Source organism: Pholis gunnellus, assembly GCF_910591455.1.
Source record: "Pholis gunnellus genome assembly, chromosome: 4".
Taxonomy (NCBI): Eukaryota; Metazoa; Chordata; class Actinopteri; order Perciformes; family Pholidae; genus Pholis; species Pholis gunnellus.
The window spans coordinates 21442796-21470535 of NC_136530.1; the positions used below are offsets into that span (position 1 = coordinate 21442796).

Sequence of the window (27740 nt, forward strand, 5' to 3'; positions counted from 1 at the left end):
ATACTTGCACAGCCAAGTCCTGTCATGTATATTGCCTAAGAATTGTAATGTATCAAATGTATATTGATTTCGTATCAAATTTTGTCATTTACTAATTTTGCTGTATTCATTTTGCTGTAATCATTGTTCTAAATTGTCTTTATCCATTTCATGCCCCTTTAATAAACTGCTTCTTCTGTATTGTGACATGTGAATTTACCCTCTTGGGTTATTGTTGTTATGGCAGTTGTTGTTGGGGCTGCAGTTGTAGTTGCAGCTTCAATTGTTGTTGATGGGGCGGCAGTTGTTGATGTTAGGAAAGCAGTTGTTGTTGGGGTGCTAGTTGTTGTTTGGGGGGCAGTAGTTGTTGTTGGGGCGGCAGTTGTTGTTTGGGCTGCAGTTGTCGTTGGAGAAATGGTTGTTGTTGTTGGAGCTGCAGTTGTTGTGGCAGTATTACACAAACTGGTTCCACAACAGGATGGTCCACTGCTGATGCTACCAACGCTTTGCATGAAAGGAAGGCTACCCAGGCTTGCAGCAGCTGCACACAGGTTTGTAGATGCACAGCCAAAAGCTGGAGAAGTGCTGGACCCACTTGTCACTGCAGAGGAAAAAATCATTGTTTAACTACACAGCCTTCATTGTTGTAAGTTTGCTAATTGAATAAAATAAGTGATACCACAATGTAAAATATACTTAAAATATCAGAGATAAAAGTATTTTCGCTTCGTACGTGTTTATTACTATACTTTGAATACTATTGAATTATGACATGTCACATTTTGGGAATATTAGAACATCAAAACTTAAGTGTTTTGACTTTTCTTGAAGTAACTAGTCACTGTAGCTGTCATATGAATGTAGTGCAGTAAAAACTCCAATAATTACCAGTGATATTTAGTGGACTATAAGTATTAAGTAGCATATCATAGAAATACTACAAATACGATAGAACAGCAGTTCAGGACATGTACTTCTTTACTTTCCTCCACTGGTTGATTTTCCAGATCTCACATGTAGTTGGTTTGAGATACTCTAAGGTTGTAATATACTTTTTGGAAACCACGTATGATTAAGACTCACCACTCGCTTGAAAGCAGCGGTCCTCCTCCCCCCTACATTGTAATGTAGAAGTACATTCAAAGGTCATGGGGTTACAAGTGAGACACTGTAGGGTGTTATTTGTCGGAACAGCAGGGACTGAAAGAGAAAAAAACATAATTTGTTTGAGGAAAAGAGAACATTTAAGCTTCACAAAATTTAAGATAGTCAAAGTCAATTTTGTATTCTTTTCATCTTAAATGAGGTATTTATACATCTGTACTTACACGGTAGAGTGGCTCCATTGCAATCATCTGTGTTGCAGCACTCAACAGATGCAACTGCACCCGAAACACCCAAGTTGGCTGAAAATGTCTGAGAGCCTGTGGCTGGACACAGGGAGGATGATGCACACGCCTTGAATATTTGCTGTGCTGGAGTTCCAGATGAAGTGGCTACAAAATAAAAAGTTGAGTTTGTCAATATTGACGGAAAGAACACATAACTCTACAGTACATTTATTTCTCTCAAAAGTAGAACATGGTATAAAGAAATGCCTACCTAGAATGGAAGCCGTTACACACATCGTCTCTGAGGAACATGTGACTAGCGTTGTGTTTGAACACTGTGGATCTGTGCAAGTCTGACACTGAAGTGCCCGAGCTGAAATAGGGAGAAAAAATTGTCAATGAATAATGATCACATCTCAAATGTCAAATCAAATATCTGAAGTGTATTGATTGTTTGTAAAGACTGAAAAGTTCTCTTCTTCTACTTTTTCCCCTTCTTCTGAAACAGGATTGTAAATAATATGAGGTTGTATTTTCTAAAAATGGTTTTCGTGTCTAATATACACTACTTGACCCTTTACTCAGAACACATATCTATATACGTGCACAGCCAAGTCCTGTCATGTATATTGCCTAAGAATTGTAATGTATCAAATGTATATTGATTTCGTATCAAATTTTGTCATTTACTAATTTTGCTGTATTCATTGTTCTAAATGGTCTTCATCCCTTTCCTGTCCCTTTAGACTGCTTCTTCTGCTACTGTATTGTGACATGTGAATCAAGTCAAATATTATCTTCTCCATCTTTACCATAATTGTCAAGGGTTGGACATTTGTCTTGGTTAATTTAAATATATCTTCCAGTCAGGTTTAAAATCCTTTCTAAAAAATCAGTTCTGGTAAATTTAAAATGTATGAAACGTTGTTCATATGCTCTGTTGTTTTCAGAAAATATATTGGAAGAATAAGTACAACTGTACAAAAGTACATTTACCTGTGCTGGAGAGTGCCCAGATGAGAGTCAGAGAAAGGATCAGCTTCATGATGAACAGGTAAGTACTGTGGATTACTTTCCTTAGACGGTGATACTACACCTTATTATGGACGCTACACTTTATATATTGCACAGGTGTTATATAAATGTACCACACCTTTAATGTCATTAGGTGTGATCTCATATTTACAACGTGACGATTCAGACTCTCAACCTTGTCACATGGAATAGCATCCTGTCAACTCACCTTCCCACCTTGCTTTCAGAAAGAAAGTGCAGGAATGCACAACACTTTTTTCATGAACAACTGGTTTGTTGTTTGGTGTCATGCATCAGTGAGCCTCAGACAAAAGGAAAACAAGAATTTTCTTGATACAAAAGCAATGATGGTGTTGCTGTGATAGGCATTGTTCTGACAGGGTGGAAACAGTCTGACATACTGTGTAATGGAATGTTCTTAACGAACACTTTATTAATACACAGGTAGCTTTGCATGTTTCTATTGTATTCCATCATTTTGAATGTTGTAAAACTGGCAACTTGACATTCTGTTCAATTAAATGGGCTGCATTGTATTCCTTTGTAATTTAAATTTAGAACTATTTATTTATATCTTGCATTGTCCTGTAGGTGCACTGTAATTTGGATTCTACCCTGGTTTGTCTTGTTGTATCCTATTTCTTAAAAAAATTATAAATCATATTTGTGTCTTATTTACTGTTTGTATATATATAGATATATATCTATATATCTATATATTCGTGCTGGGCAACGATTAAAATGTTTAATCGCGATTAATCGCATGATTTTTCTGCGATTAATCACGATTAATTGCATTGTTATGCACAAAGTTCAAAAGTAGTGTATTGTGCACTTATATTTTAAAAGTACTGCTATATGAACAAAAGTGCAATAAAATTTGGTTTGCACTTTAAACAAATAATGTTTTTTTTAACAGCAGTATTCCCTTTATTCAGTAGCAGTTGTATTTCTTGCACTATCTGTGCTCAGTGTCCTGACTTTATTTGAAACGTTCCACTGCTGTGCAACATTAATAAAATGTTTCAGCACGTTTCAGCAAAATGTCTGTCTTCTGTTTTCATGACAGACAGAGCATGTGAATGCAGCTCTGTTCATCAATATAATGCTGTAACTCCGAGGTGATTACGGTTACCCAGCGATGTCCAGTAGTCTCCAGAGATCGACAGCTGGTGCACGTTGTAACGCCTTCGCTTTTGTAGTCCTCACGTTTTAATACAACTCATGTATTCTTCCTGTCATGGTGCATCTTGAGGTTCTTACGTGCCGTCATTCGTTGCGATCCTCAAGGTGCGTTCACACCAAACGCAACACGAACGCACCTTGAGAACGTTCCTCAGACCGACATCTTCCACAATACTAGTCGACCTGCAGTGTGTAGCTATCCACTTCACTGTGGTATTTGTTAGCTTGTCTTGCTTTTGTTTATCTATACTTCTCCCACACGCTACATCCAACGTAGTCTGCTGATGCCTCCCTCCACCGTTGCCAGTGAGCAAAGGACTTTCAAAATAATAATAAAAAATAAAAAACTGTTTTATATAAATATATATATATATATATATATATATATATATATATATATATATATAACAGGTAACTAGTGCAACCAACATTTCAAACCCACACATACAATGGGATCCTATTGGAAATTGGAAAAATCAATCAAAGATTGATCATAAATTGAATCATAAATACATATAGTATAGTATACACTGTGGTCTTTCATATTTGCATATGCTTTACATAGCCTTTTGTTTTCATATAATTTAAACATGTGTATGCGTGTGTGTGTGAGTGTGTGTGTGTCCGTGTTTCTTCCTCTCTGTGTCTGTCTTTTTGTCCATGGCTAATCTCGCATACTACTGAACCCATCAGCTAACATGTTTTGTGCTCATTCATGACTGTGTGCACAACACCTAACGTTGTTTCAGAAATTCATAGTTTTGACACAATGAGCCAAAGTATATAAGCAAATGCAAAAAACTGTAACAGGCTTCCGGGTTTCAGTACCCATTGCTACAGCTGACGGGGCTAATACAGCTAGCAGAACTAAACACACAGCAGGACTGTTAGTTTCCGTCTAATATTAATGTAATCTTTGTTTATATATTTATTTTATTGACCCTTTTTTTCTTAAATGATAGTGCGAGTGAAAAGGTGTGTGATACACTTAGAGTTTAGACGGGATGCAATTTTGGTTTGTATTCATTCAATCAAACATTACAGCAGTATCGTTGCAGCACTGGGTGGAGATCTGCACTCTACTGAATGCACTTTCTAGTTGTTGTTGGCAGTGCGGTGTTGTTGATGTTCTTTCACGACATTGCCACACCTGTTCTTGTTGAATTGACGTCACTGACTCTATTTTTACTTAAATAATAGAACATTAAAGTGGGTTGGGCCTTGTAGGCCTTGTTCATTTCTATCTCCTCTATTTTCTGTGTTGGGACACCTCATAGTGTATTATCAAAGGAAAAGTAAAGTAAATTGTATTTATGTAGCACAATATCACAAATCACAAATTTATCTCATGGAGCTTTATGATTTGTACAGCCATAAGGGCACCCTCTGTCCTTTTTCGACCCTTCTGATGAGTAAAAAATCTTTTATTTATCGTAAAATAAAAATGGAACAGATGGTTAAAACACTCATGAAGAACAACTGAGGAGGGATCCGTCTCTCCGGATGGACAGACAACCAATAGATGTCATATGTACAGAATACCAACATAATACAATTACAATATAGACAACCATAAGACAAAATGATACATAGAATGTGAACATAAGTGGAAAAGATGGATCCAAGATGTCAAGCAGCTTCCAGGTGTCGCCAAACAGCTGGTGCCTGAGCCACAAAACTTCCTCTCCAGCATGCAGCCTGGAAAGAGCAGGCTACACAAACGTACAGGACTGTTCACTGCTTATGTTACCAACATTTTGTAGGAAAGATGGTCAGTCTTGCAACAACTGCACACAGGTTTGTAGATGCCAAAGGTTGGAGAAGTGCTTGACCCACTTGTCACTGTAGATGAAAAATCTGTTATGAGACAGCTTCTTTTGTTGTCAGTCAGCAATCTTCTGAAAGAAATTTTCAGACACTGAATTAAAATGAGTACTACAACAATCAAAAGTAAAAGAACTTCCCCGATCACAGCGCTCTGTAGTTTTATGTACCTTATATTATTGGCTGATGACATGTTACTGATTGAGGTGGAGCTAACTTTAACGTATTTACCTATACGGGGCTGAATTTGTGGGAGATTAAGTAAAGAGTCACTATTATGGTCATATAAATGTAGTGGTGCAGTTTGTGTGAACTATTACTACTGTAGCTGTAGTTTAAAGTGCTAAATATACCTCTCCTATTCAGTACAAGTAACAAATGATAACAATAATAAAATTGTTCTGTAAAGTTCAATAAATTGACTTGACTACTTTCCTCCACTGATTGATTTTCCAGATCTGACATGTAGTAATTTGCTTGAACTATATTGTAAGTATATTAGAGTTACCTGTACTGTAGAGTGTCCAGATGAGCTTTATCAGGATGAACATGTAAATACTGTAGATTATTTATCCTTGAAGGTGACACGACACCTTATAAGCACTGCTCAACTTTATACTGTACAGGTGGTGAATAGATGACAAATGAATGTGTAACAACCTCAAGGATTGGGTGTGATCCCATTTTTACAGCTCATCTCTTTTGTCACTTTGAAAACCATAATGTAAACAAATCTTCCCACATCTTTTTGAATTGTTTAATATTGACAAGATAGTAATGTTGAAATAGGCCTACTTGTTTCTTACATTGTACAATTAAACGAGTATTATTTCTTCTTTGGATGTTACTCTTCACTCCATTCTGCCTTCTGAAAAGATTTTTTATCAAGTTTTCTTGTTCTCTACTTCTCTTTTATGAACACATTATACTCTTATTTGTTTGTTTATTTACCATATTTCTATATTTTATTGTAAATTTCAATATGTTTCAATTTTTGAATTGTGTCTTGTGTTTTGCGCTGTGTGGATTGTTATTGTTATGCATCAAATTAGTGAAATTCCTTGTATGTGCAACATACATTGGCAATCAAACGGTTCTGATTCTGAATTCAGATCTTTATGTCATACATTGAATGCGTGTCTAGTTCTTGATAAAGGTTGGTGGATTAATAATCACCAGGGACAACAATGAAAATAAGTCCTTTTTCATAAAATACCATTTGGGTGCCTTTTAATACTTCTTGCAAAGCAGCAGGAATGCACAACATACAGTTCTTTATTCATAATTGGTTTGTTGTTTTGTGTCATGCGTCAGTGAGCTCATAACGAAAGAAAAACAAGATAAAGATTTCCTTGGCAGCAAACCAATGATGGTGTCACTGTGATAGAAATTGTTTTAACATGGATGAAATAGTCTGACATACTGTGTTAAGTCTTTTACTCACACATTATCACACACTGGCTTTGCATGAACTTCTTGCCTTTCATCATCTGGAATGTTGTGGAACTGGCAGCCGAATGTTCAATGACAATTCATTGAGGTGACTGTACTGTTTTCTATTGCAAGTTGGGTTTGGAGCTATTTATTCATATCTTGCACTGCACTGTAGCAATACAGTAAAAAAAAGTGTTATTGTTTAATTTAGTTTGTTGCATTTGATCTTATTGTAATCTTCTTCGGGTTCTTTCACAAGTCATAGCAAAACAAGTCAGTTGCATTATGATATTGAGAAATGATATAGATTTCTTATAAATATAAGATAGAAGTAAGCACAAATATATGCATCTTTGAAATATCTTTTTATTTACCTCCTTAATTGTGTCACCAGCTTTCCTGCTTCTTGAGGTACATGAGGTCTTTGTCTAATGTATGATTTTTGTTATTCATTGCCATTTTTAACAGATGGATGGGATGGTCATGCTAAATTATAGAAAAATTGTCATGTAATACAAATAGTAATCAGTAAATCAGAGTTTCAGAAATCTTTGCAAGTTAGATGATTTACCATCAAGGCAACCATCAGGGCCTTCCCCAACCGATAAAGAGAGTTCCTGTCAGCAGCCAAGTTCTCTATCGATGTCTGAAACAGCCCTATTAGCTGTTAGCTCTAACTGTATTAGCCCCATTAGCTGTTAGCTCTAACTGTATTAGCCCCGTTAGGTGTTAGCTCTAACTGTATTAGCCCTATTAGCTGTTAGCTCTAACTATATTAGCCCCGTTAGGTGTTAGCCAAACACATCGCAGGACTCTGCTGTGCTCCGGCAGCTAACAGATAACAAGCTCTCCTCCTATCGACATGAGACGACATACTCTGTTGTGGTCAGTGCTCAGTTCAGTTTGACATTTGCTTGGCGATAGGTATACATACCTGTGCCAGCTGGTGACTCAAAAAGTTAGTGAGAACAAGGAGAAAACCAACCTGCAGGGTCATGTTATTTCACACTAATTGGCTACTTATCTCTGCTTAATTGTTTTTCTATTGAACAAAAGAACACAGATTTTGTATACAGGGGATAGTATACAAATATAACAATAACAAAACAGCCAGGGGTTTTATAATATTTGACAAAATTATAAACATAGTGTCTTAAGAGCCTCATTTCCCCATAATATTAAGTCTTCAAAGATATGATCAAAAATAAATCTGCAAAGGTCTTTCCAGAATGTATTGGTAAGAGAACAATGCAAAAATAGTTTCTGAATATTCATCACAAAAAAAAGTCAGTGTTTATATACTTTTAAAATGTCTGTTTGTAGTGATTGGCAGGGTAATATTTGGTAATATTTATGAATAATCTTGAAGGACACTTCTTAACCTTGTTCACATTTAGGCATTTATGAGTGTGACCCGGTGACACTCAATGCACAAGAGCCAGAATAAACTGGAGCCAAAAATAAATCGAAAATATAGATTTTATTGAAAATAGATGGACTAAAAGATTTGTCTCCACTCAAGTGAGTTTCAATACAAGGCCTAAATGCAGATCATAATAAAGGAGCGATTAAGTACATTATTCAATTAATATATATATCAAATCATTAAATCAACATGCAAAGAAAAATAAACAATGTGGGGCTAAACTGCACCATCAGGTCAGGTCAGTGTAGAGTTAGACGTAAAAAGAGGAAATGGTCACAAAATATGTCTGCAAATTATGAATAAACCACCACTGTACACGAACCAAATAAAATGTACCTACTCACAGCAAGCTAAGGTGACTCAAACCACACAATAAAATACACATGCAAGATGGCTACTCTACCACTCGGCCCTCCCTTCAGCATAGCACAAAGCCCCACAAGAAAAATATGACTGAAAATGGACCATTCAATTGATAAGTTAAAAGGCACACTAAAATGTAATAAGTCTGGGAAAAACATTGGTTGGCTCCTCTGGTGTCTTGGTTTAAAAACTTGCTAGACTGGAAAACAGTTCCCTCCCCCAGTTGAAAGACATGCCGGTGACTGGAATCCTGTTTCGTGACTGATGTGCCGAAGCGATCACGTTTTAGTCCCTCACCAAACCTGAATAATCAAATCAGTCACCAAACAAAGGCTGTCCTCAGCTGCTCTCTCAGGTGTGTCTCAGTTCTGGAAGAAAGGCCAGGTGAGCTTCCCACACCATTTTATAGACTAACATTCAACTTTAATTCATAAAAAGAAAATCCACATCAGGATGTTCTGATATAATCTGAGTGATACTCTGAGGTGGTCTTCTGTCAATCCCATTTTAAAATAGTCTATATAAACATGAAGTTTCTGAATTTTAGGTACTGTACTGTCATTTTGAAGCCAGATTGGTCTTTGGAAGTGCATCCTTTATTAGAAAGTTTGACTTTTTAGTCAAAAAATTGCAAACTTTCTCTAAAATACAGTTTGCAGGCAATAGTTATTATTTTCCGATTATTATTCACTTAATTCATAATCTAATGGTAATTATTTTATAATTATAAATGTCACACTGACTGAATCATTGATTGAATATGAAATTGCCTAGTTTATTCACTGGAACATAGGTTTTATTTTGAAGTCAGATATTAAATGCTCTTACCGTAATGCATTTGATATACAAGACCTGCAAAATAATGTCAGGATATTTTGAACGTTCTTTTCGAAGCGGAGGCTGGCTTGATGTCAGTATGACAAGGAGTTTGTGCATCCTCCATAATCAACAATGGATGGAACCAATACAATTATATTTAGATCTACCGCCCCCCCCCCCAAAAAAGATGATAACTTATCTCCAACTGTTACATCACACTACCAAGAACAACAATGCATTTTGCATAAGTAGAGTCAAGAACAGCGGCTCCCCCCTGTGGCATAATGTGGGATAATGTGACACATTTGAAATAAGAAGTTAATTGCAGGCCTTTCAAGGAGCAAAGCTAAAAACAGCTACTTTCCCCTCTGAATTTATGCCCTTATGTTTCTTAAAACATATAAAATCATTTTAAATGGTCATTTTCGGTACAGGGCAGTAGTGGATGACTTTGTGGAGTGGGCTGGTAGAAATCACTTGCTTCTGAACTTAGCCAAGACCAGAAGGATGGTGGTCGACTTCAGGAGGAAGAAGACGGCTCCACAACCGCTGAGAATTCTGGGAGAGGATGTGGACATGTTGGAGGAGGACAAGTTCCTGCGTTTCTCCATCGTCAACAGACTGAACTGGAAGACCAACATCCATGCTGTGTACAAGAAGGGGATGAGTCTACTCTTTTTCTGTGTGCAGCAAGATTTTTGAGATCTTCTATCAGTCTGTTGTGGCCAGTGCACTGTACTTCGCTGTAGTCTGCTGGGGGAGCAGCATTAGAGCCGGAGACACCAACAGACTTAACAAACTAGTTAAGAAGGCCGGCTCCATCATTGGCTGCAAACTGGACACTCTGGAAAAGGTGGTGGAGAGGAGGACACTGAAAAAACTATTATCCATTTTGGATAACCCGGACAACCCTCTCCACCACCTACTGCAGGGACAGCGGAGCACTTTCTCCAACAGACTGATCAAGCTCCGCTGTCACAAGGACAGATACAGGAGAACAATCCTGCCCACTGCGATTGTACAATAAAACACCTCTGGCCAAATCAATCAAAAAACTATAACATCGTTATTCTGTTGTTTGTTTGGTTAAATCTTTGCACTACTGTTTAGTTAGTTAATTTAATGTTATTCTATTTCATTGTATATATTGTGCATTTTTATATCTAATATTTTTACTCTGTTATTCTATTTACCTGTACCGTAATTGCTGCTGTAGCGAAAAAAATGTTCCTTTGCGGGATTAATAAAGTATCTATCTATCTTATATGATGATCCTTATATGATGTACAATGTGACAAGTGACATCAAATTGTTTTCCAGTTGGTAGTGAGCAAAAAAAGTAGTGTGTGTAATAAATAAGTAATGTATGTGTGTGTTTGTGTGTGTGTTACATTGCTGCATACTTGTCGTACCTCAGATTCACCCAGACTCCATCCACTTTTCAATTAGTTTTTATATAGATTTTGACATTTCAATTTCATTTAAATGTAGTCTTAGTTTATCAGTGCTTTGCTAGTTTTAGCTTAGTTTAAGGTTTTCAGAAAGGTAAAGTTTTGTTATCTCTTTAGTTTTATAGTAGATTTTGTTTATTCTTGTGAGGGCCAGGTATAATGTCTTAGAAATATTTAGCTAGACACACAAAATACACGGTTAAAACTGTGCCAGAATGGCCATACTTTTTAAATCTTGTGATATGGGAATCAACTTGAGTAATCTGTCATTAACACACTCAGAAGAAAACTTGTATCGGCAATTTTAACCAACCCCAGTTGGTTAACATTAGACAATGGCTCAATTGTTTGGTTTAGATGCATTTGAGCTGCTACAAGGATTAAATCATGTTGTTGTCATTCAATTCTGCAAGCCTACACTGCATGTGAAAAACTATAGGGATTGATTGTGGATCAATTGCGGCATAGGACCGTCTCCTGGAGTGTCAAATCTGTTTCAGTTCTGTTGTTCAATGTCAAAAGAGTTGAAGGCAATTCATGCTGTAGTGAAATATTAGAACTCAAACTGAAATTAATTTAAGTTTATATTTATCTAATATTGGTTCGATACAAATAAAGGGCAAAATAATTTCAGTTTAGTTTTAGATTTTGTTAAAAACAAATTCGACAGTATTTGTCATTGCTTATTTTATTTTTATTTTTTAAATAAAAACCCTGTTTCAGAGGCCTTGTGGTGGCTTTATAGGTGCTTTGACCCAGCCCCGTAATTCTAAAATTCTCTTTACATCCCCAAAAATCTGGTATGTGTGGCTGTCACAGTACTGTAATAAGCCTGTGAAAGGATTGGATTGCATACCTGCCTTGCATTCATTGTGCATCACGGAACCTTCCACAAGCTGCTATAGCTTCACAGCTTTCAGTACTGACAATAGCCATGTTTGTGAGAGAGAGAGGGAGGCCTAATTTTGGCGACTTTTTGAGATATTGCTGCTTGTTGCTTTCATTGTTTACCCAAGCTTTAAACCGCTTCAAACAGTTAATAAATACATTTTACATTCTACATGTCTTGTAAACCCACGTTTAAGATATCTCGAATTACATTTCATCTCAAATCGCATGACAAGTTGAAATCTTAAAAGGAAGAAATCTTGATTTGATATCCAGTTAAACAATGTTAACCCTTTAGATTTCTTCAAATTGTACAGTCGCTCCAGGACCGTGAGAAAATTACCACACCTGCATTTGCTGAATTGCCACTCCTACATACCACCACTAGTTGTCCTATTATGAACACAATAATGATTCAGCAAGTAAGACAGTATGACGGGTATACCATAGTCACTACCTCTGCTTCTCTGCCACTCCATTCTGCTGGGGGATATTTTGGATGTTTTTCTAATAGTATGATCGGGATAAGCCTTGATCAAACATGATTGTTGTCCTCCTTCTAGTCTATTTCTTTTTTCTTTAATTTTCGTTTGTTCGTCTAAAAAGCCAAACATAGTACACAATGAAAATGTTCTGTCCTTACTTGGAGTAAAATTCATACATATAGTGTGAATGTTACTCCAAAAGGGAAATCAAGGCCACTCAGAATGTCTTTGATCAGAGATGTCATCTCTGTTCTCTTCAGAAACACGTTAAATCATTACCTACTCCAAAGATATCATGTAAACTTGAATGATTGGAAAAGTTATTGTATCTTTCACCCTTTCCATTTCCATGATGTTGATTTATCTGTCCAACAATGCTCGTCCTTTTATTCTGTACTTACAGATAGACACAGCTAGTTGTAAAACGTTCACCCATTTAGATACTCTTTTTTGACATATATAGACATAAAGAAAATAATAATCGGCATACTCGATAGTGTAATACATTAAAAAAATGTATGAGCCCTCTTAAGGTTTTTTGTTTTTTTTGTAACCATTTGTTTTGGCATACAGTGCATGCCATTCAAACCAAAACCAAATTTCAGAGCACAGGATATAATCAGAAATATCCCTGCAGTCTCAAGTCTAGTTATCCCCTGGTTTACGAATGTGACCGAGCATAAATTCCAACACAAGTGAGACCCAGTTTGTGAACACCGCTCTTACGGACGAACAAGTCTGTAATTAATATGCAGAGAGTTTTGATCTTGTTCTGTATTTATGGCTTGTGTTCATTTGTTTTCCTTCAGAAAAAAAGTAGGCCATGTTGTGCATGTCTTTAGCCTGTCTAATGGGCTGAGAATGAGAGCAGAAAAGTTGTTGCTCCAGTTCCAGTTCTTCTCTATTCAACATGTCTTAAAAATATAAGCATAACTCTGGTTCACGGTTTTACTGGGATCATTATCCCTGACAGATAGACAAATCTACAATTGAGATAGTAAATCTGAATTATGAGATGAGATCAAAATAATTTTGTCTTCATATAATTTTAACAAAATCGCAACGCAAGAAAAATGTGCAAGAAACAAGACATAAAAATCCCAAAACCCAATGTGTAGTGCATACTTTATTTGCAGCACTTGAGTTTAGTCTAAATCTCACCTTACCATCTTATGATTTTCGATTCAACATGTCACATTTTGGAAATGTGTAGTTGTGGTTTACTTTTCAAAGTTCAATCAGATTACATGTTCATTGTGAGGCTACATCAGTGTAGACACATTCTAAATTGTGGTATACATAAAGCATGACATAAAATAGCCTAATTTACATTTTTTGCTTATTATGACAACAACAACAACAAAAAAACTTTATTTTAAGTTTTGACACTACAACCAGACTGCAAACTATGGCTGCAACACAAATTCGTCAACACGGCTTTTATTTTGTCATTTATGTGCAGAAGATCCAGGAAGTGTTGTCCTCCTCATCTGTAGCTTCACAGCCTAAACCAAGAAGAGCCGTATCGGACTTTAATAAAGAAGTTTCCTCTCTGTTGCGTTGGCAGTTTGACTGTAAAGATGCTTCCAGGAGCCCTCACTGTGTTGCTGACTCTATTCAGCCTCATTGAGACCAAACAGAAAGACTTTTATACTTTTAAAGTTGTGAACATCAGGGGGAAGTTAGTGTCCCTGGAAAAATACAGAGGTTTGGTAACTTTGAGGTAACATTACACATACAGTATATCGGTGATGTTAGAGTCTCACTGTAACCGGTCTCTCTGCATGTCAACCGGTGGCATGAATGAATTTTGCATGGAAATGTTTATTTCTAATTTCTCCCAGTTAGCATTGTGTTAGTATACGTAACTAACACAGTAGTGCAGCGGATCAGTTTGACTGCTCTAGCCTGCTCGGGATGTCCCATCATGTAGCCCCGCTAGCCTACGTGGCAAGAGGCCTGCAGAGCCCCTGCAGCTGCAGGAGCTTCATAGAGTTTTCATTCAAGCTGCAGGAGCTTCTTAGAGTTTATATTCAAAGCAGGTAGACTAGATTCGCCTTTATCCGTCTATAATGAGTTGATACAATGTAACCTATATGCACTTCAGATTTTATTTAAGTTCGTCTGGGTTAATAAATGAGACTGAACATAAGGCATTTTATTTGTAGGTTTCTTCTTAATAATTGCTTTATTTGTTGTTTATTGCAATTAGTCAATCAGGCTTTGTTCAACACAGTTCACGTCAAAGGACACCACATGACAGCGACAGTAGAACAGAATAATTTGTTGGCCGCATAGTATTTGTATCACTGTCGTAGGAAAATTCAATACATTCTACTTTTTATTTTTAATATAATCTTTAAATTGTTCGCTGAAACAGAACTTCAAAGGATGCTCCCATAAACACCGTAAAACAAATATAAAGTATGTATCCTCCACAATGTCCCTAGTGAAGATCTCTTTCACAGAAGATTCCATGTTATTACCATACCTAGTTATCACTGTACAGTGTTTCAAATACATATATAATGTATATATAATGCACCGTTGCTGTTTTAAGAAGGTTGCCGTTGTGAAGGATTTGGTTTGTATATAGGGTCTACTCTATAATGCACATAGCCCCATGAGGTTTTCAGATGCATCACACTTGAATTGCTTGATTGTGACACTAGATGGCAGCACTAGATGATGGGAACAAAAAGAATGCATGAGCTGACTTATCCAGTGATGAGAAACTGCCTGATTGACTGTGGCCTGAAGCATGAGGCTTTAACATGTATTAACCTGCACGAACATACTCAACCTTTTCCATGACGTGTATCTGTGCAGGTCCACCCATGACCACGTCACTTACACTTAGCATGAAAAGGTAAACAACAAAGGCATTGATCTCGTCAGACATGGAACTCGTATTCAGTGATAGAAGTATTCAGATCCTCTACCGAAGTAAAATTACCAGTACAGCAACGTAACAATACTCCATGACAAGTAACAGTCCTGAAAAATTGTTCATTCACCAAAATCTACTTTTTTTTCTTGAATTATTCTTGAGAAAGTTTATTAGAAGTCTACGTTTGATTCATGACGAGTTCTTAAACAGCTGAATTTTCTGGTAATATAAAATTATTATTATTACATTGTTAATAATACATTATTACATAATGAATCCAATTGTAATAGTAGTTATAAAATGAGTTCTGAAATGGAGGTGCTTCTGCAGGAAGTGAACGCAAAACGAGCTGTTACATTAAGTAGAGTCAGTTATGGATATTAAGTAACACAAACAATGTATGGAATGTTAGTACTCGTTCAGGTATTTATTGTCATGCATTATTGTGTGCCAGTACACTGTGACATCATTGTAGGGTGTGGTTACATGTGCAACCAAACAACCACGCCCTGAGGTGAAACAGCCATGAAACAATCAACCTTTGTTGATTGTTTTGTTATCACAAGAACAACTGGATATCGGCTCACAAGAGGTGCAGCAAGAGGGGATTGCATTATCCCACTCAGGAAAAGTGCTTTCAGTCAGTCTGCATTTTCAGTACAAGCTGCACTACAGTGGAACTCCATCCCAGTGACCATTAGAGAACTACAAACATACAGTTCATTTAAAGCTTAATTAAAGAAATGGTTAGTTAGTACCCAGCTCTGTCAGCACTAGAATGTAACTGCACCTCTGTCTGTGTTGAACTTTGCCTCGATCTGTCTGTCGTCACCTGTCTGTCTGTCTTGAAATTGCCGGTCGACCCTCATCTACCTGCATGCATGTCTTTTATTGTTGTTTAGCTGTGTCTGACTGATTTATGTATTTCACATACTCTGCATGCTTTTATGTTTTGTGCCTCTGACATGGATGTTTTTTAGTGTCTAACAATTGCAGCATAATATTGTCTTTAGTGCATGTTTCTGTTTAACATAGTTATCCCTTAGTTTATTTGCTTTGTGTGTGTTGACTTTGAGAGCTCCGTGTTGCATTTCTTGTTAGTACTTGACACTGTATATGAGTCTCCTGAGTGATGATACTACGTATATTAATATTCTCACTTTTTTTCATTGTTTGTGCACGCATTGTAAAGCGTCAATGTTGTATAACGTTTTAAATTTAATCTTATATTCTGTTTTTAGGTTTATTTTGTAACATCTGCCTCTTGGGACTACAGATGAAAAATAGCCTTTTGGCTAACTCTGGCACATTTACAGAAATGTTTTGATTAATGTGCACTGTCCGTTATCAAATAAACCAATAAATAAAATAAAGGGATCAGAGGTTAGAGTTTTCTTTTGGCTTGTTGAAGTTGCTAAATTTGATATTCAGAGCATTAATATAGAAGCAAAAAACTATTTTGCTATGTAAATATATCGTGGATGAATAGTATGTCATATAGTAAAAGTTCCTAATAGTAATACAAATTAAAATGAAATTATCAATTGTGTACTTATTGTTAAACTAAGATCAACCCTGGTATGAAACTAGAAAACACATTGTGTCCTTCCTTTCACATATAATCCTTTCTGAGATGAACACAAGCTAACAAAACTAACAGATGATGAGCACAGAGCATGTTCAGTACATCTACGCTCAATCAGGTACGTGAACAGCTGTTTACAATTCCTCAGTTGCTGTTAATTGTTGTTTTGTGACTGTCAGGGCTGTTACTGTAGTGTCTTCACAGTGTGTTCCTTTGGCTTTAGGTGTCCCTGGTGGTGAATGTAGCCAGTGAATGTGGCTTCACTGAAGAGCACTACGAAGACCTGCAGCAGCTCCAGCGGGACTTTGGGCCGTATCACTTCAATGTGCTGGCCTTCCCCTGCAACCAGTTTGGGCAGCAGGAGCCCGGCAGCGACGAGGAGATCGACAGTTTTGTGCGCAGAGTTTACGGAGTCTCCTTCCCCCTGTTCAGTAAAATCGCTGTCGTCGGAACCGGAGCCAACAATGTCTACAAGTACCTTGTGAGTCAGATGTGATGGTGTTGGTGTGAGTTTGTTCTTGCATCATTTGAAGATGTTTTCTTTATTAAGCAAATGAGCCCGAGACAACCAGGTTTCTAAACAAATAACAAAACATGGACAGTACAGTAAGCATATACGATACTGAAATCATGGGAAGAGAGGAGAAGGATAGGAAGACATTAAAATAAAGGTAAACATGTAGGGCAGAATACTTAAAAGAGGGCAGAAATTAAATAAAGGAACAAAGGAAGATGGAAATAACTGATACACTGTAACAAATTTCCCCGTTAAATTACAGTAAAGAGCTGGCAGCTACAGGCTCCAGCTTCTAACTGTAATTCTACAGCATACCTACTGTAATGTACAACAACGGTTTCATACTGTAAAAAAGTATGACAGTACAGTGCTGTATAGAAAATGCATGAACAGTTCATTACCGTAGAATGTATTTACAGTATGACACTGCTAGAAGCTAATGATTTAAAATGTTACATTTCAAAATAAAACCCCTGAAAATTGCGAGCATAGAAACGACTCAAACAAGAGATGGCCTTACATTAAAAAGCTTTTATTAAAGCCAATGCAGTGTCAAACACATTCAATAACTGACAATTTTACAGTGATCACATTTTTGCAAAATACAAATATTAAAAGCACCATATAAAATTGTATTCATTAAAGTAAATTAGAACAAAAAACATTGTCAGTAATTACGTTATTGTACAATACAATCAGACCAGAACACTGCATCATGTTAAACAGATTCGCAACAATCTATATACAACTCTTATAGTTTACTAAATGTACCCCGCCTTCAGTATCACTTTTTTATTTAGTTATGGTCATTAGTGTAATAGAAAGCAAGTAAAAGAACAAATCTGGAACTGCACATTTGAGACAACTCGATAGAACTGAACAGAACACAATTTTGAAACTTGTTACCTTAAAAGGAAAAAAGAACACCAGCAGTGTGGGCGATCTCTCCTTCCTCCTATGTGGAGATGTGCTGTGGACTACATAAAGCCACACTCAAAGTCCAGGAGGTTTTTTATGAGGGTGGCCACATGGGGATTGACAGCTCCTGCCTTCTTCTGGACCAGCTTCCCTGTCTTTCTGGACACCACCTTCCCCTGGTTGGCCTTTGTCCCCCTTTCCAGGTTGAGACCAATGAAGCGCCTAAATAACAGAGAAAGCATATATATATTAGGTGTGGTATGTAAAGAATATTCACACTTAATACTAAACCCCATTGGAATAAACAAATACAAATTACAAGTATTCTGACCTCTGTGTCTACTAACAATGAGAGAATAATCTTATTTTCATCTAACATATGTGTGAATATTTCATATAAGCAAAAAATGTGAACATACAAGGTCTGATTTTTGTTCTACACGTTCTCACATCAAGGCTACAAGCTCAATCATGTTGCAACATATTAACCTTCAGAAAAATATCCAAATAATATTTAAGACTGCAGAAGATTTACCTTTGAACAAACTCCAGTGTCCTTGCAGCTTCCTCTTGGTATTGCAAGTTGAACACATCGTAGCTGGAGAAAACCGCAGCAGCAACGTGATGAAGCTTGGCTGGATGCCTTCACAGACGACGTGGCTTCAATGCTTATCAAGCAGCGTCACCAGCAACTAATGCAGACAACAATTATAGTTAATGTTCTGAAACCATATCAAATATATATATATTAACTCAGCTTGTTGATTCAATTGCTGAGAAATTCAATCAGGTATCTATGAAAATGAAATAACTCTCGCTGGTAACGCCGGTAGATCGCATGCCATTCTTTTCTAACACACGGGTCACCACGTATGCACAGTGAACCGCGTGAGCTACTGCAGCAGTCGCTGTCCTGCAAGCACCGCTCGTTAGCATGTTAGCATGCAACAAGTCACGTTATCGGCAAAAAATCAGTACAATACAATGTAGATTCAACACAAAATGACTGAACACGGTCAAGCTAACTTTGATAACATCTAAATTACCTTGTTCAGTGAGCCACAGGGGCAGGATGGACGGTGTCCGCTGCGTGTTTGTAGGCGAGCTGAAGCAGCAGGTGGTGCTCGGTCTGCTTCGGTGCTTCGGTCAGAGTCCGTTGAAAATCGTCTTCTCAAATTCCCTCTTATTATTATTCTTCCATCCTGAATAAAATCACCGGTCTATGATATCTAAAGCTTTCTGTTCATTTTCTTTAGGTTGACTATGTGCTAACTAAGCAGTAGATACTTGATGCCGTGTGCTGTTGAAGAGTAAGGGGCGGGCTTAGTCAACTGAAAAAGGAAAAAATACTGTAGTATACTGCAAGATTGGACAGTAGCTGCTGTTAATTTTTTTTTTCTTCCAAGGCCTCAACTTTTGCTGGATTTAACTGTATTCAACTGTATTTACGAAGAACAGTACCTTGCTGTTGAGAATTTCTTGTATTTTTACAGCAATTTGTTACAGTGTACATATTAACTCGTTTTCCTTCCCTCATTCTCTGCAGAGTCTTCTGGAAATGAGCCTGACTGGAATTTCTGGAAGTATCTTGTTGATGTAAATGGCAACGTGTTGAATGTGGACCAAAAGTTTCTGTCAAAGAAATCAGACCCAAAATAGTTGAAATTGTGCGTCAGATAATCCTAAAGAAGAAAGAAGAACTTTAACCTGTTTGTTGACTACCTAAATAGCCCTTTAAATAAAACAAGTCCCACCCACCCCTTATACATCCAGAATACCTGTTACGCGATTATGGAGAAATATGCAGATCACCATAAAATCTCACTGATTGATCTAAAATTGGAAAGAGATATCTTTTGGGTGTTTTAATGGCTTTATATTATTTCTAAGTACATATTTATATTATCTATAACATTTGGAATGAAAAACTATTTCTGTTATAAAGAATAGTAACATGTATTATGTTCGGGGTCAATTTGACCCCAGGAAAAACAAACAGCAGCCACGAAATGCAACCAGACATTCATCCACAGTCACGTGAGGGCCTGGATTGTAAAGAAAGGGTGATCACTGAACCCACTTGTCCCTTACATCCCATATTGCTTCGAGTTTGTCACGCTCTCGTCGGCCCTGCCTTGTTTCTCTGTCATCAAAGCGTATGACTCGGGAGAAAACATAGAATGTGTTTAGAGACATGGTGGCTGGAAATATTGCCCTTCCAGTGTCAGCAGCCCAAAGGCTCGCTGTTTCTTTGCCTTTTGACTTGTACACTCCTGCCAAAATGAGCAACCCAATGTAGGCTTGCAAGTAGGTCACATTCAAATCTTTCCAACTGTCTCCATACACGCGCCTCCTCTCTAAATTCGTCATCTCAAGTATTTCCTTTTCGATTGATGGTGTTATGAAGAGCTCAAATGCTGATTTCATGTCTTGGACATGGCTGACAGCGTATCTGGTGGGGCCTGGAACCATTTTGATGACATTAGCAGCACTAAGTCTGCCCTGTTATTCAAGTGGGGAGACAGACCATAATAACTTTCCATTTTTGGAAGGTAGTGTGTTTGCTGGTGGTTGAGAGACAACAGGAGGGTCAACTCTGAGGGTCTCATTCTCATCAGAGGAGGATGCCTCATAATCAGGGTCCTCCTCAACATCATGCTCTGTCTCAGACACATTCTCCTCTATGTCACTTTCATGGTCAAAGAGATGAGACAACACCTCATTGACAGAAAACCTTTCCTTACAATTCATGTTCAGTTGAGAGAGAGCAGAAAGAGAGAGCACACAGAGCACCAAGATAAGTGGTTTAGAAGGCTGCTGTGCAAGTGTTTGCTCCACCCCCATGCCGTGTGAACTATCAGTGGATCTCACACTACTACAGTTATGGTTATGTTAGGTTAGGGCCCTAAAGCTTTTTGAAGATTATAAAATTGCATGTTATAGTGACCTCAATATCATCCAAAACAACCAAAACAAATGTGTGTAAAATGTTGATATTTCTTATATGTTTTATATAGCTAAAACAGCCTGGGGTCAAATTGACCCCAAAGAACACAGATGCGTACAGCATGTGTACAGGACATTGAAAACATATTATCATGTTAATTTTATGTTTACCCAGTTGTCCCCATTAAATTAGGAAAAGTCATTAAATATGAAGCGAAAAGAATTATGTCAATCATTTTTTTTAGAGACGTTAAACATTGAATGTGGTCAAATTGACCCCAAAGTAACAGCAGGGTTTTTAAACAACTTGAACTCCTCGTGTGAAGCTTTCAGAATTGGATGCTGGTATATAAACAGCAAATGAATGACATGTAACAGTTGTAATAATGAGAATTGTTGATTATATACTACACATTACTACATACTATACTTAAAATGTCTTTATATTTGCTTCAAACTTATAATGTGTAAAACAATGCATTATAGTTAAAGTCAATGATGAGTAGGGTGGGTTCATTTTAGAAACATTTTTTGTTATATTTGTTGAAATTCTCATGACATCCCCAAAAATCTGGTATGTGTGGCTGTCACAGTAATGTAATAAGCCTGTGAAAGGTTTGGATTGCATACCTGCCTTGCACTCATTGCGCATCACGGAGCCTTCCACAAGCTGCTATAGCTTCACAGCTTTCAGTACTGACAATAGCCATGTTTGTGAGAGAGAGAAGGAGGCCTAATTTGAGCGACTTTTTGAGTTATTGCTGCTTGTTGCTTTCATTGTTTACCCAAGCTTTAAACAGTTAATTAATGAGGCATTTTTGGTACAAAATAAAAATACATTTTACATTCTACATGTCTTGTAAACCCATGTTTAACCATTTGGACCCTAAGCCTTTTTTTAGGCCTCTTCTCAAAAATTGTAACCCATACAAAAGAGACTACAATTCTGTAACTACAAGGTCTATTTTAAAAATGTTGATGCTTGAATAACACTAGGGATTGTGAGATTTGATGAGATGAGTAAATATTGTGGATATGTTACTGGTTAATAGTAGCTGAACACAGCAAACACAGCAAACAGGGAAAATTCACAGGTTCGTCTGAAGAAAAAAGCACTGTAATTTATTAAATGAGGCCCTGGCTAGCCTAAAAACATGCCCAATTCATAGCACAAAGGGTGCAGGTGCCTCACAAAAAGATTTGGTGTAAATAAAGTGAAGCAAACCCCAGTTATAGGTGTTTATCTAAAGAAAACATGCCAAATTCTCATTTTCTAACCAGAATTTGCAGCTGTTCCATTGTACTTTTATAATTATATATTTCACTATATTTCACTTTGTTTATCACTCATATTGTACAATCTATCATGACAGCGCTGTTTGGTATCATTTTGGCATCATTTTGACCCATTTTGACCCATTTTGAACTCTCATATCTCTCCTGGATGCATTTCCCTCATCTCTCTCTGTTTGTCTGGAGCCCTTGCTCAGGCTCTGCCGCGGATCTTGTCATGTGACCACTCGTTACAACCAGGTGCTCAATGCGAACACACTCGTGTGTTCCATGAAGTGATTGACAGAATTTTCAGCCAATAAAACTCCAAAACTCTGCCGCGGTCAGCCCCCAAGCCCCCTGTATGATTCGCCGCCGGCATTTTGACCACCATTTTAGCTCAGATGAACGGAGAAACGCCATTTCAAGTTCCAGACGTACCTACTTAGCAGAAGAACACATTACTAATAAGGAATAATTTCGGATTTCACCATTTTGGCCCTCAAAACCGACTCAAGGTATGATACAGTTCTAATATTTCGCAGTGTGGGAGTTGTGCTTTCTGTGGCTTGTTGGCTGTAACTCCTGAACGCTTTGACGGAGAGTAATTTGGACGATACCGTTGAAATCTGTGTGAAGCGCTAATGTTGTTAGCTGTGTGCTATGCCGGGTTAGACGCTATGGCCGAGATTTACGAAGCATTCTCTGAGTTGTCTTGCCGTTTCTGGCGTCAAATGCATGATATTGTGGCAAATCTTCTTAGTTAGTTAGTAGAATAGTTAATAATGGTGTTTGCAGTGTGTAAAATGGTTAACATGATTGCATTAAGGAGACTTTTTTCGATAAAATACTTTTTAAAATTTCTTTATGAACTTTGATTTCTACGACGCTCTCTTCGATTAAAAATCTCGCTCTGTACCCCAAATGGTGCTTACATTTCATCTCAAATCGCATGACAAGTTGAAACCTTAAAAACAAAAAATCTTGATTCGATATCCAGTTAATCAATGTTAACCCTTTAGAGTCCTTCAAAGTGTGCAGTTGCTCCAGGACCGTGAGAACATTACCACACCTGCTTTTGCTGAATTGCCACTCCTACTTACCACCACTAAACAATAGTCCTATTATGAACACAATAATGATTCAACAAGTAAGACAGTATGACGGGTATAACATTGTCACTACCTCTGCTTCTCTGCCACTCCATTCTGCTGTTCCCACTTCCCCAGGCCCTTACATTTCTTTAACACCTTGCAGTCATTGCCATTCTATACCTGTCCACCAGATGCTCTTTGACTTTTCCACCTGTCTTAGTCACCTGCCATTAACATTCAACTGTGGATTCTCTTTCACTTCTTTTCGTACTTGCTCCCCATGCCAGTAAGCCGACCTTCGTTTTTTGAATAAATCACGAATGTGGCTTCACATTTGTCTTTAGTTCATTATTCTTGGCCGTTTGGATAAAAACACCACAGAAGCTATACACTGTTCTCATACATCAGAAAAGCTTTATTAATTAAACAGGTTTAAATATATACCAGACCGTAGTCACATTACATTAAACCACTGCAATAAATATGAATATTATATATAAATATATTTGCAAAAGTGCAAAAAACAAATCAATAATAGCAGAGTGCAGATCAAGGTTATAATTTTAATATTTTTTTATTTTATATTTTTGTTCTGAATTTAAGATTACATTTTACTTTAGTTATCATCAGTTTTCTAGCTTTAGCTTAATTTCTGTTTTTCATAAAAGTTTAGCTTTAGTTTTTATATATTCAGTTTTACAGAATCTTATGATTGAGCTACATTTACAAGCAAAAAAAATGATGGAAGAACTGTGTTGGAATGGCCATTGTGTTTTCATCTTGTGATTTGAGAATCAACTTAAGTACTCTTTCACACTCACAAGAAAACTTGTCACCTGCAATTTTATTCTGACTCGAAAAGTAACACTCAGCTGAATAGCTTGGATGAATGGCATTTGATCTCATTAAATATTTAATATATCATTTATATATCATGTTCTTGTTATTTAATATCCTTTTAACTATTTTAGTCACCTGTTTTGGTAGTGATATACTGTAGCTGAAACACTAAAACTCAAATTATTATTATTTTTTTGTTTCTGCTTAGTTTTAGTTTTCTTATAGGTTATTGTTTTTATTTTGCATTTCATTATGCTTATTTTCATTTCATTTTCATTTTTATTTTCAGAGTCCTTTTAGCTTCACAGGTGCTTTGTCAAAGCCCCCTTGTTCTAACAGAAAGCAAAGATAATGAGTCCGAGCAGCAGATGGATCATACTCAATCTGAAACAGCAGGCGTCACTGCTAGAAGTTGTTGCTGGGCTAGTAGAAGTTGTTGCTGGGTTAGTTTCAGCCCCGGCGGCAGCATTTATATTAGCCGTGATCGCAATCGTTGTTGTCAGGGCAGAAGTTGTCTTCAGGAGGGCAGTTGTTGTTTGGATGGCAGTTGTTGATGTTAGGACAGCAGTTGTTGTTGTTGGGGCGACAGTTGTTGGGGCTGCAGTTGTCGTTGCAGCTTCAGTTGTTGTTGATGGGGCGGCAGTTGTTGTTTGGGTGGCAGTTGTTGGGGCTGCAGTTGTCGTTGCAGCTTCAGTTGTTGTTGGGGCTGCAGTTGTCGTTGCAGCTTCAGTTGTTGGGGCTGCAGTTGTCGTTGCAGCTTCAGTTGTTGTTGATGGGGCGGCAGTTGTTGTTTGGGTGGCAGTTGTTGGGGCTGCAGTTGTCGTTGCAGCTTCAGTTGTTGTTGGGGCTGCAGTTGTCGTTTGGGCTGCAGTTGTCGTTGCAGCTTCAGTTGTTGTTGATGGGGTGGCAGTTGTCGTTGGGGTGGCAGTTGTTGGGGCTGCAGTTGTCGTTGCAATTTCAGTTGTCGTTGGGGCTGCAGTTGTCGTTTGGGCTGCAGTTGTCGTTGCAGCTTCAGTTGTTGTTAATGGGGTGGCAGTTGTTGGGGCTGCAGTTGTCGTTGCAATTTCAGTTGTTGTTGGGGCTGCAGTTGTCGTTGGGGCTGCAGTTGTTGTTGCAGCTTCAGTTGTTGTTGATGGGGTGGCAGTTGTTGTTTGGGCTGCAGTTGTTGGGGCTGCAGTTGTGGTTGCAGCTTCAGTTGTTGTTGATGGGGCGGCAGTTGTCGTTGCAGCTTCAGTTGTTGTTGGGGCTGCAGTTGTCGTTGGGGCTGCAGTTGTCGTTGCAGCTTCAGTTGTTGGGGCTGCAGTTGTCAATGGGGCTGCAGTTGTCGTTGCAGCTTCAGTTGTTGTTGATGGGGCGGCAGTTGTCGTTTGGGCTGCAGTTGTTGTTGCAGCTTCAGTTGTTGTCGGGGCTGCAGTTGTCAATGGGGCTGCAGTTGTCGTTGCAGCTTCAGTTGTTGTTGATGGGGCGGCAGTTGTTGGGGCTGCAGTTGTTGTTGGGGCTGCAGTTGTCGTTGCAGCTTCAGTTGTTGTTGGGGCTTCAGTTGTCGTTGCAACTTCAGTTGTTATTGGGGCTGCAGTTGTCGTTGGGGCTGCAGTTGTCGTTGCAGCTTCAGTTGTTGTTGATGGGGCGGCAGTTGTTGTTTGGGCAACAGTTGTTGTTGGGGCTGCAGTTGTTGTTGGGGCTGCAGTTGTCGTTGGGGCTGCAGTTGTTGTTTGGGCTGCAGTTGTCGTTGCAGCTTCAGTTATTGTTGATGGGGCAGCAGTTGTTGTTTGGGCTGCAGTTGTTGTTGCAGCTTCAGTTGTCGTTGGGGCTGCAGTTGTCGTTGCAGCTTCAGTTGTTGTTGATGGGGCGGCAGTTGTTGTTGGGGCTGCAGTTGTTGTTGTTGGGGCTGCAGTTGTCGTTGCAGCTTCAGTTGTTGTTGTGGCTTCAGTTGTCGTTGCAGCTTCAGTTGTTATTTGGGCTGCAGTTGTCGTTGGGGCTGCAGTTGTTGTTGGGGCTGCAGTTGTTGTTGGGGCTGCAGTTGTCGTTTGGGCTGCAGTTGTCGTTGCAGCTTCAGTTGTTGTTGATGGGGTGGCAGTTGTTGTTTTGGTGGCAGTTGTTGGGGCTGCAGTTGTCGTTGCAATTTCAGTTGTTGTTGGGGCTGCAGTTGTCGTTGCAGCTTCAGTTGTTGGGGCTGCAGTTGTTGTTGCAGCTTCAATTTTTGGGGCGGCAATTGCTGCTTTTTGGACAGCTGTTGTTGTTGGGGCAATAGTTGTTTGGGCGGCAGTTGTTGTTGGGGCTGCAGTTGTCGATGCAGCTTCAGTTGTTGTTGTTGGGGCGGCAGTTGTTGATTGGGCGGCAGTTGTTGGGGCTGCAGTTGTAGTTGGGGCTGCAGTTGTAGTTGGGGCTGCAGTTGTTGTTGGGGCTGCAGTTGTCGTTGGGGCTGCAGTTGTCGATGCAGCTTCAGTTGTTGTTGATGGGGTGGCAGTTGTTGTTTTGGCGGCAGTTGTTGGGGCTGCAGTTGTCGTTGCAGCTTCAGTTGTTGTTGAGGGGCCGGCAGTTGTCGTTGCAGCGGCAGTTGTTGTTGGGGCTACAGTTGTCGTTGGGGCTGCAGTTGTCGTTGCAGCTTCAGTTGTTGTTGATTTGGCGGCAATTGTTGTTTGGGTGGCAGTTGTTGGGGCTGCAGTTGTCATTGCAGCTTCAGTTGTTGTTGGGGCTGCAGTTGTTGTTGGGGCTGCAGTTGTCGTTTGGGCTGCAGTTGTTGCAGCTTCAGTTGTTGTTGGGGCTGCAGTTGTCGTTGGGGCTGCAGTTGTTGTTGGGGCTGCAGTTGTCGTTGCAGCTTCAGTTGTTGTTGATGGGGCGGCAGTTGTTGTTTGGGCAACAGTTGTTGTTGGGGCTGCAGTTGTCGTTGGGGCTGCAGTTGTCGTTTGGGCTGCAGTTGTCGTTGCAGCTTCAGTTGTTGTTGGGGCTGCAGTTGTCGTTGGGGCTTCAGTTGTCGTTGCAGCTTCAGTTGTTGTTGATGGGGCGGCAGTTGTTGTTTGGGCAACAGTTGTTGGGGCTGCAGTTGTCGTTGCAGCTTCAGTTGTTGTTGGGGCTGCAGTTGTCGTTGGGGCTGCAGTTGTCGTTGCAGCTTCAGTTGTTGTTGATGGGGCGGCAGTTGTTGTTTGGGCAACAGTTGTTGGGGCTGCAGTTGTCGTTGCAGCTTCAGTTGTTGTTGTGGCTGCAGTTGTCGTTGGGGCTGCAGTTGTCGTTGCAGCTTCAGTTGTTGTTGATGGGGCGGCAGTTGTTGTTGGGGCTGCAGTTGTCGTTGGGGCTGCAGTTGTCGTTGCAGCTTCAGTTGTTGTTGATGGGGCGGCAGTTGTTGTTTGAGTGGCAGTTGTTGGGGCTGCAGTTGTCGTTGCAGCTTCAGTTGTTGTTGATGGGGCGGCAGTTGTCGTTTGGGCTGCAGTTGTTGTTGCAGCTTCAGTTGTTGTTGGGGC

The 27740-nt window shown here is 38.8% G+C and overlaps 1 protein-coding gene and 1 long non-coding RNA gene across 2 annotated transcripts; one reads left to right on the forward strand and one right to left on the reverse strand.

Moving 5' to 3' along the window:
- Positions 1 to 13800: 13800 nt before the first annotated feature.
- On the forward strand, positions 13801 to 19789 carry LOC306695100 (glutathione peroxidase 7-like; the record flags this gene model as incomplete). Its single annotated transcript, XM_079158245.1, has 3 exons — positions 13801 to 13932; positions 16919 to 17180; positions 19677 to 19789. 3 exons carry the CDS (start codon positions 13801 to 13803, stop codon positions 19787 to 19789), a joined length of 507 nt encoding a protein of 168 aa, XP_079014371.1.
- Positions 17643 to 19574, reverse strand: LOC306695336. Its single transcript, XR_013767069.1, has 3 exons — positions 19177 to 19574; positions 18666 to 18822; positions 17643 to 18352 (listed from the first exon to the last, which is right to left on the reverse strand). It is a non-coding gene; the product is annotated as an uncharacterized lncRNA (long non-coding RNA).
- Positions 19790 to 27740: the final 7951 nt, after the last annotated feature.